This window comes from Cicer arietinum, chromosome 6, assembly GCF_000331145.2.
Source record: "Cicer arietinum cultivar CDC Frontier isolate Library 1 chromosome 6, Cicar.CDCFrontier_v2.0, whole genome shotgun sequence".
In the NCBI taxonomy this organism is placed as follows: Eukaryota; Viridiplantae; Streptophyta; class Magnoliopsida; order Fabales; family Fabaceae; genus Cicer; species Cicer arietinum.
In genome coordinates this window covers 7722521-7733110 of record NC_021165.2, presented here as the reverse complement: position 1 = coordinate 7733110, position 10590 = coordinate 7722521, and the positions used below count along the sequence as shown (strand labels likewise).

The following is a 10590-nucleotide window of genomic DNA, read 5'->3' as shown; positions in this document are numbered from 1 at the left end:
TACTCCAACGAAAGCCTCCAAATTTGTACCGGCGTCTTTCCAAACTTGAGACTAAAAAAGGTATTGGAAAAAAATATGAGAAATAGATTCACTAACACCACAATCAATGGAGCATAGAACTCTATTTTCTTCAAACACCTTTAACTAAACTATCTCTGGTAGTTATTTTATTCGGTAGTAGTCGACAGATAAATACAACACATTCATCAAAATTAAATTACTCCAATTCCACTTGCATATGGAAAAATTTCACATTAAAATCCCTCTAAGATTACCATAGAGATTATACATAAGAATTTAATTTAATTACAGATTTGATTCTCCTATTTTAGTTGAATTACGAAAATAGTTCTCCTATTTTATTTGTCATCGATCTTAGTTTTAAAACAGAATTTTGGTGCAAGATTTCATAAAGTGTTATTTTTTAAAGTCACACTACATCATTTATAATAATAAATTTCAGGTACAATTGTTATACCACGAGATCTTGAGACGTGCGACTTAAATAAGCGCAAAAAAATGATAATTCATCATATTTTGTACAAAAATTATGTTTGGGGACAAAAAATAAAATAAAATAAAATGATAAACTATTTACATGATTTAGCTAAAATAAAGAGACAAAAATTACAATTAAATCTAAGAAATTATATATAAGTTATTTTTATTGACACAAGATAAAATAAAATCAAACTTTTTTATATAAATTATAAATTATTTTTAATAAATTATCTGAAATAGTTTATAAAAATTATTTAAAAACAACTTATTGATACATCATAATCTATCTTTATAAATTCTTCTAATTACTTTCACAATTATTTATATAAATAGATAAATTCGTGCAAATTAATTTAAAAAAACTTTAAATTATTTTAAAAAACAGGTGGGTACAGAATGATATCAGGAAGGTCCTACATAAAAAAGGAAAACAGGAAACGGTTAAAAGTTCATAACGTGGGGAGGTCCTACATGGAAATTTTTTCCTAAAGAAAGTGTCACCTTCCAAGTTCCTTTCACTCAAGTCCTGTTCACGCCCTCGTTCATCTTTGAACCACGTGTCCGTAGGACACTTGTCGTCTCTCAACCCACTAGCAATATCAAAGCGTGTAGACACGCGATTCTAAATGGAGCGTGGAGGCAGACTAGTCCAAAATTCACCCTCAGCTACCCTTTTACTTGACCGAGTGGGCTTCGTTACTGACAAATTAATTTTACATAAATTAATTTTAATTAAAAAATAGATTAAATATAGAGTTATTTATGTTTAGTTGTATTTTTATAAAATTAACTTGAACAATAAAATAAAGTTAAAGGTCACAATATATATTCATGTCAAAATCAATTGTAGGAGAAAAGATTATTTGTTATAGTTTTTTCTAAAAATAATTTATAAACCATTTTATCAATTTGTTGTATTTTTTTTAAATATTAAAAGTTGATTTAAATAATTTGTTATAAAAACTATTTTAAGTATTTTATCATTTTCGATATTACTAATTTTGAATAATAAAAATTTCAAAATATATTTTAAATGATAAATTATTTTAAATAGTTTCTCAGTAAAATTATTTTGAATAATAAATTTTTTATTATATTGAAATATCTATTAATGAATATTATTTAAGTTATTGTATATCAAATTCTTTTAATACGTAACAATTAAATCTAAAATTACTTCAACTATTTTTTAATAAGTTATCACAATTTTTTTTAAAAATGTGAACATAAAATCATTTTTATAATCTATAACAAATAGATTTAAAATCAATTTTATTCAAATAGAATCTAAACATGATAAAATAAATTATATATTATCTCCAAAATGAATTATAAGAAAAAATAGATTAAATTACCCATATTAAAAAATATAATTGACCACATTTAATTTATAAAAAAATGTAATTTTTAAAATATATTACATAAATTATTCCTCGTGATATATAAATTAAATCATTAAAATATAAAAAATGAGATTAAATAAAAAATATTATCATTAAATAGAAAATAAATTATTAATTTTTGTTTGTATGTTCTGAAAACGTATAGATTAATTTTATTTATATTTTATTAATAAACAATTTAAATAAATATCATCAAGAATTTATGACACAACTTCAAAATTAGGAATTAAAATTCAAATAAAATATACAATCTAATAATATAATATTAATCATTTAACTTATATTTTAATTTAAATAAAGTACATCTAAATTAATTTTGTCGTTCCCCAAAAATAAAATATTGTTCAAAAAGCAAAAAGCTGAAACCATACTACTAGTCACACTCAATGTTTTTGTTCCACACTCGGTAACCTTCGAGGTGCTTCGTTTGACACTTGGGTCCCGCTGCTCCATTTTGCTGCCACGCGTAACCATTTTATATTGCAGGACAACTTACATTCGCGGTCCCTTAACTTAATTTTAAGTAACGTTTTATTCTTTTATATTTTTTTTTAAATTGATCTTTTATTTTAATTTTAAGTGATAATTTAATATTTTATGTTTTAAAATTTCAACAATATTATCTTTTTTTATACAAAAATTCAAAAAAAAAAATTAATTAAAACTCATAAAATTAATTATATTCTTCCATATAATACAAATTTTATCAAATTTATAACGCAAATATTCAAATAAACTCATATTTTTATACTTTATTTGATATTGTTAGAAATAACGGACTAAATCGGGAAAAAAAGATAAATGACTAAAACGTTACTTGAAATTAAGTTAAGGGACCACATATGTAATTTAGCCTATATTTTATATTCAACTGCCAAAATTGTTGTGTATTATTTTTAAGATCGTTATTTATTTATAATTTAGAATAATATATTTATTTACTTTTATAAAAAATACTATTAAAAATCGTAAATAATATTTGTTTTATGATTTTTATAGATATTAATAAGAAATATTTATATTATATTTTTTAATATTAACTAATCATAAATATTTGCTCTCTATTTTTTGATATATTTATAAGGACAATTATTTGTTGCATTTTTGTATATACCATTGACAAATATTGTTCAATAAATTTTTATATTTATTATTATTAAATATTTGTCATATTTTTTTATACATCAATTATATATATTTATTTATTATTTTTTTAATATTTATCATATGCTTTTATGTATAAATATTAAATGAAGTATTTTTTTTTAAATATAATGACAAATATATGTATTTTTTTTTAATAATTATTAATTACAAATATTTCTTCTATGTCTTTTGTGTGTCAATAATAAATATTTATCTTATATTTATTATATATCAAATGTTTTTTATATATTACTAACAAATATATTATCGTATTCTTTATTATTATTATTATTATTATTATTATTATTATTATTATTATTATTATTATTTTCTACTTCCATTTGTTAAAATTGTCATTCATTTTAAAATAATTTTTTAATAAATTAATATTTTACTTATTATGGCTAAAGTTAGAGTTTTATTATTTTGATTACAGGAAAGAGATTTTGTTTTCATATTGAGAAGTGTTCCGTTATTGTTATTGTTATTTTAGTGTTTTGTTTTCTTAAATTTGATAGTAGAATAATAAAATACGATGCTTCCACACAATACCGCGCCATTATTATATTTTTCTTCCAAGTAATAATTAAAGAAAAAAATCTCTAATTTAATATAGAAAAGCTCTTCTAATTTATTATATAATTAATAATGGATAAAAAAAAAAATAATGATAAATAATTGATAATGACTTAATCCTATCGTGTATTTTTGTATATATTAATGAGAAATATTTATTATTCATTTTTAAATATTTATCAATATAAATATTGATTTTTTTTTGTTTTTTAATATTTATTAGTGATAAATATTTATCTCGGATTATTTTATGTGTCGCTATAAAATATTTGTCCCATAATTTTTGATATTTATCACTTTCAAATGGTTGTCTCATATTTTTTATGTATCAGTTATAAATTTTTTATCATGTATTTTTTTAATATTTATTAATGATAAAAATTTATCGTGTGTTTTTTTAGGTATCATGATGAATATTTGTAACACAATTTTTTGTATTTACTATTGACAAATATTTATTTCGTATTTTTTTATATATTAATAGAAAATATTTATTTCATAAATTTTAATATTTATTATTGATAAATATATGAAAATATATTCTTCTCTTGCTTCATCTTTCTAGTTTATTGATATTCTTTTTTCTCTTATTATTATTAAAACTTATAGACTAAACACTAATTTTGTAAAATTATTTTACACAAACAATCAATCTCAAGTTTTCGATACTTTAAATAAAAAACAAAAAAAGAGAAAAGAAAAATTATGTATATAATTAATGTCTTCGCATGTTCTAAATTGGTTGTTAGTATTGACGATGTATATCTTTAATTTTTATTTATTTATTTATTTATTTATTATTATTATTATTATTTTATAACTTTTTTCTACTAAGTTTTAGAATATTTTATTACTACTAATATTATTTACTACTACTCCTAATATGGATGGATCTAATTAATCCATCAAATATTTTTTTTAAATCCAATTGATCACATATTTTATTTAATTAAATTCAATAAATTATATTTAAAAAATATATCATATATTTATTTTAATAAAATATTAATAAGAAATATTATTTTAAAAATAATGTTTTTTGTAAAAATAGTTTTATTTATTATTTTATAAGACTGATTTAAAATTTATTATTATAAGAATTGTTTTTAGAACAATAAGAATTTAAAATTATTATCACTACTAGAAATAAGCTACTAATATTTATATTTTTTATCACTGATATCTATATTATATTTAACAATAGAATTTCAATAATAATTTGTTTTTATTATTAAACAGAATTTTATTGAAAAAAAAGCTATTTTCTTAATAAAAAAGTGGAAGAAATAAAAAAAAAAATTATTTTTTTATCATTAAAAAAATTATGACTTATTAATTTAAATAGAGTGGTGTTTGATAGTGGATGGTTGTTGAAACACTATCGACGACCACCGGATCACCGTATTGAATCACCGGTGTTCTACTGTCGTCAACCACCACCCTAATTTTTAATTATTAATTAATAAATTAATTATCTATTTTATAATAATAATTATTATTATTATATACTGTTTTATAGGAATAATATAATACACATTTTTTTAAAATATTTTAAAACAGTTTATTAAAAAATATTTTAAAAATAATATCAAAATATTTTAAAAAATTATACTTAAAAATAAAATAAAATAATGTTTTATTAATATTTTAAAAAAATAGTTTTTTTAAAATAATAAAGAAATTAATTTTAGGAATAGTAAAAACCATTATTTATTATAATAAATAAAAACCATTATTGTTATTGTATTTAATTTATTATAATATTAAAAAATTATTAAGTGAATTGGATGAATATATGAATCCATTAAAATATGGTAATGAGTGGATTGAATTATTTTTATTTTTAGTGGAAGGATTAAATTGAATTTTTTTAAAAACTTTTAATAAATTGTAAATGAGTTAATCAATTATTTTGATTCATACAATATCATCCAAATTCATATTCTATTTTGAAACCTCTAATTTTTTTTTTATTAACTAATAAGGTGCCCGTGCGTCCGCACATATAAGAATGATTTCTAATGTTTTTTAGCCAATGTAAATGAGGAATCCTTATGCATTTACCAAGAGTATTTTAAGATACTATTGTTATAAATTAAACTTTGGTTTATACATATAAAAAATAATAGTATGCTTTTGCACCATCCTTTGGTTTATTATAAAAATAGAAAAAGTTATACTTAAAAAAAAAAAAGTATAAAAATATAACTGTATAACTGTATGAGCCAAAGCCACTCAATTTGTAACACGTGTATTAGCACTCTTGCGATATTTTTTCTATAAATAGAGCCATCTTCAACAACGGGAAGCAGCACCACAACCACCCTTCTTGAAAACAGTCTTCTTTTCTTCTCTTTGTGTTATATATTTTCTTCAAGTAACGAAAATGTTCATTGAGAGTTTTAAGGTTGAAAGTCCTAACGTGAAGTACACAGATACTGAGATTCAGTCAGTATACAGTTACGAAACAACCGAACTTGTTCATGAAAACCGAAATAACACTTATCAGTGGGTTGTCAAGCCCAAAACCATCAAATATGAATTTAAAACCCAAACACATGTCCCTAAATTGGGGTACTATAACGTCCTCATCCTCATTCTTCATTCTTCATTTTAATTTAATTTAATTTAATTTTTGCTTTGTTTGATCTATTCATTTATTTTCTATTTTGCTGATTGTTAGGGTAATGCTCGTGGGGTGGGGTGGAAACAATGGTTCAACCCTCACTGGTGGTGTTATTGCAAACCGAGAGTTAGTTTCATCTTACTCACCCTTATTTTTGTTATTTATTTTTTAATTTTTTATATATTCTATATACTCGACTTAATTCTATTTCAGACATAAATATGAATATCTCTTTTAAACTATTTTGCTAGATTTTTTAATTATGATTATTTTTGTTAATATTTACTAATTTATTATTATATTAATGGAACCAAAATTATTTAAATTGATGTATCTAATTTATTATTAATTTTAGAACAATATATTTAATTGTGGAAGGAGTATATGGGTATAACATTTGTGGGTTAATTATCATGTGTTTTGTGACTTAATTTAATTTCAGGGGTATTTCATGGGCAACAAAGGACAAGATTCAGCAATCAAATTATTTTGGTTCGCTGACTCAGGCATCAGCTATTAGAGTGGGGTCTTTCCAAGGGGAGGAAATTTATGCCCCATTCAAAAGCCTTCTTCCAATGGTATATATTTTTCATGGAAAGCCAGCCATTTCATTTTCTCTTGTATAAGTTGAATAATTATAAATTTAGATAAAACACAATTTAAATATTGTTTTGAAAAGGAAACTTATTTATTTGGCTTTTTTTCCCACAAAATATTTATTTGACTTTGTTCTGTCATTTATTTGTTTAAGAAATAATTGTCTTTTTAGTTTATAAAAAAAGAAAATATATTAGTTAATTTATTATAAAAATAAGAGTTAGGAGACATGTGAAGTAAGATGTCGAACGGAGTTGGATTTTCTTATGTGTAATCAAACAGGATAATGTTACTTCACATATTATTATTAAAGTTCATTGAAATTTTCAAACAAGGCTCTTTTATATTTAATTCAAACAAGAGAACATGTTTATAAAAAAATATGAGAATGTCCAACTCCACATGAAACATCATTCGTAGAAAGGAAAAATAAAAAGCATATAATTATAGACTTATAGTATAACTTAACTGGAAAAATTATACTCCTACATGTATATAAATTATTCTAGTATATTTAGAATACAATTTTATTGATAAAAAATTTATACTTGTATAGTAATGAATCTCACTGAGAAAAACTTTTAAAGAATAAATATACAATATTAAAATATTTTATATTTCATTTAGACTTAATTGCAGTTTTAGTTCCTTATTTTTACTGATTTATGAAATTGATTTATCTATTTTAAAAGTCGATAATTTTAATTTCTACCTCTGATTTTTTAGCTAAAAAATGATGACGTTGGATGCTTTAAATAACGTAACATATGATATGACGATATAGAATGATTAATACTAATGAAATTAGAATAAAATGTCGTAAAAACTTAATTTTCAACTTCAAATTTTTTTCATATTTTAAATTTAACTAATGACGTGAATAATTAATGCATTTAAATAATTTTATATTACAAAATTGTATGTCATATCACTAAAAATATATCAAATCATTATTTTTTAATTCAAAAATCTGAGAGATGGACCAAAACTATCGATTTTTAAAATAAGATGACAAATTTCGTGAATTAGTAATAATAGAGAGAGCAAAACTACAATGAAATATTTCATTTATAAGTGAAACACTAATCACTAAAAATAGTTAAGAGAATCTAAAATTATTAATAGAGTAAGTAAGAACTTCCCTAAATAAAACAGGTGATAATTTAATAGAATTCGTAAATATATATTTCCACTGTGAGTCAAACTAAAATAATATTGATTACTATGACATGTGGTGGAAGATGAGTGACTGACATGAAGTGTTATGATTTGTAATGTGTGAAAAATCAATGATATGAATTATTATTATATTATTTATTATTTATGCAGGTAAACCCTGAGGACATTGTGTGGGGGGGATGGGATATCAATAACATGAACCTAGCTGATGCCATGGGCAGAGCCAGGGTGTTTGATATCGACCTTCAGAAACAATTAAGGCCTTACATGGAATCAATGGTTCCACTCCCTGGTATCTATGACCCTGATTTCATTGCTGCTAATCAAGGAGATCGTGCTAACAACGTTATTAATGGAACTAAGAAAGAACAACTCCAACAAATTATCAAAGACATCAAGTAAAATTCAACATTAAAATCATCTCAAATTAAATATAAGTAAAAAAAAATAAAGACAAAATACATGTACATTTTTATTTCAGAGGAAGTATATACTATGATTAATTTGAAACTTACATAGTGTGTTTTCTGAATTTTAAGGGAGTTTAAGGAAGCTTCTAAGATTGACAAGGTTGTTGTACTGTGGACTGCTAACACAGAGAGGTACAGTAATGTTGTTGTGGGACTAAATGACACCATGGAAAATCTTTTGGCTTCTGTGGATAAGAATGAAGCTGAGATTTCCCCTTCAACCCTTTATGCATTGGCTTGTGTTCTTGAAAATGTTCCTTTCATCAATGGAAGCCCTCAAAACACCTTCGTCCCAGGTTAATTATCTTTTAATTTTTTTATTTTAAATAAAAAGTTTAGATGAGTTGAATTACGGAGATTCAGAGTATTTTTCAAATTTAATTTATACATTTGAATAGAACATGTTGCGAATTACTGAAAAAAATTGAATTTTGGTTGTATTGGTTGATCAGGGTTGATTGATCTGGCCATCCAAAGGAACAGTTTGATCGGTGGAGATGATTTTAAGAGTGGTCAGACAAAAATGAAGTCTGTGTTGGTTGATTTTCTTGTTGGGGCTGGTATCAAAGTATGTTAGTTAATTTTTTGTTATTTGTATGATGATTAATGAATTAAAACATGTATTATGATGGGACAAAAGAAGTAAATAAAATTGATGTTTGAATGACAGCCAACATCAATAGTGAGTTACAACCATTTGGGAAACAATGATGGAATGAATCTCTCAGCTCCACAAACATTCCGCTCTAAGGAAATCTCCAAGAGCAATGTTGTTGATGATATGGTCAATAGTAATGCCATCCTCTATCAGCCTGGTGAACATCCGGACCATGTCGTCGTTATTAAGGTAACATTTTTTGTTGAAATTTTTAAATGTAACTTTCATCAAAATACATAATCTTTATTTTAGTTTGTGTTAATTTATTTATAGTACTCTTGGGTTAGTTAATTAATTGATGAATTATTATTATTTATTTGTAGTATGTGCCTTATGTGGCGGACAGTAAGAGAGCAATGGATGAGTACATATCAGAGATATTCATGGGTGGAAAGAACACAATTGTGTTACACAACACATGTGAAGATTCACTTCTAGCAGCTCCTATTATATTGGACTTAGTGCTTCTTGCTGAGCTTAGCACTCGAATTCAGTTCAAATCTCAACATGAGGTCAGTATTTATATATATATCTTTACTTAAATTAAACCATTTTATTTTTTAATTGTCTAAGTTTTTTGAGCTAAATGTGTTGTGTTGTGATTTTTATTTACAGGACAAGTTTCACTCATTCCACCCTGTTGCTACCATCCTCAGTTACCTCACTAAAGCTCCTCTTGTAAGTTTAATGCAAATGATTAATGAGATTAATCAACATATATTATCGATGGTTAAATCACAATCTCACATGTATATGACTTAATAAGTAGTTATAGTTTAAATTAATTATTTTGAATGATTTGATGTGTACATAATAATAACTAACTGTTACCAATTTAATTACAGGTCCCACCAGGTACACCAGTGGTGAATGCATTGTCAAAGCAGAGAGCTATGCTGGAAAATATTCTAAGAGCTTGTGTTGGATTGGCTCCTGAGAACAACATGATTCTGGAATACAAGTGAAGTAACGATTCAGTTAGGAATTTGGGGATAACTCAGTTTATTTCACTGTTCCAAAAAAGTTATTCCATGATGATGATCCTCTATTTGCTGCTGTATTTTGATATGTTCTATAGCACCATATCATATGTAGAACATTTGATTGTCATGTCTTTTCTCCTGCCGGCTTATTTTATAGCACAGAGCAGATAATCTAAATATATGAAATAATATTCAGCTATCAAACTATTTTGTGCTTAATTGATGATAATTACAATCATTGAATTTACACCTATAAAAATACCATCACGATTTCTTCTTTACTTATGACCAATTGTACCCTAAGGGGCATTTGTTTTATAAGTGGAGATTACAAATAAAACTTCAATGTAACACAGTTAAAAAATTAATTAATTTCCACTTCTCTAAAACATAACTTTCATTTTTCCATTTCCATGCTTTTATTTTTAAGGAAAGAGACCAGGAAAAGATT

The 10590-nt window shown here is 23.7% G+C and overlaps 1 protein-coding gene across 1 annotated transcript; it reads left to right on the top strand.

The window, feature by feature from the left end:
• Positions 1–6012: 6012 nt before the first annotated feature.
• LOC101499706 (inositol-3-phosphate synthase-like) lies at positions 6013–10340 on the top strand. Its single transcript, NM_001279023.1, has 10 exons — positions 6013–6200; positions 6310–6378; positions 6695–6830; positions 8179–8426; positions 8568–8794; positions 8951–9066; positions 9169–9345; positions 9480–9668; positions 9772–9834; positions 10002–10340. Exons 1-10 carry the CDS (start codon positions 6013–6015, stop codon positions 10119–10121), a joined length of 1533 nt encoding a protein of 510 aa, NP_001265952.1. The 3' UTR covers positions 10122–10340.
• Positions 10341–10590: the final 250 nt, after the last annotated feature.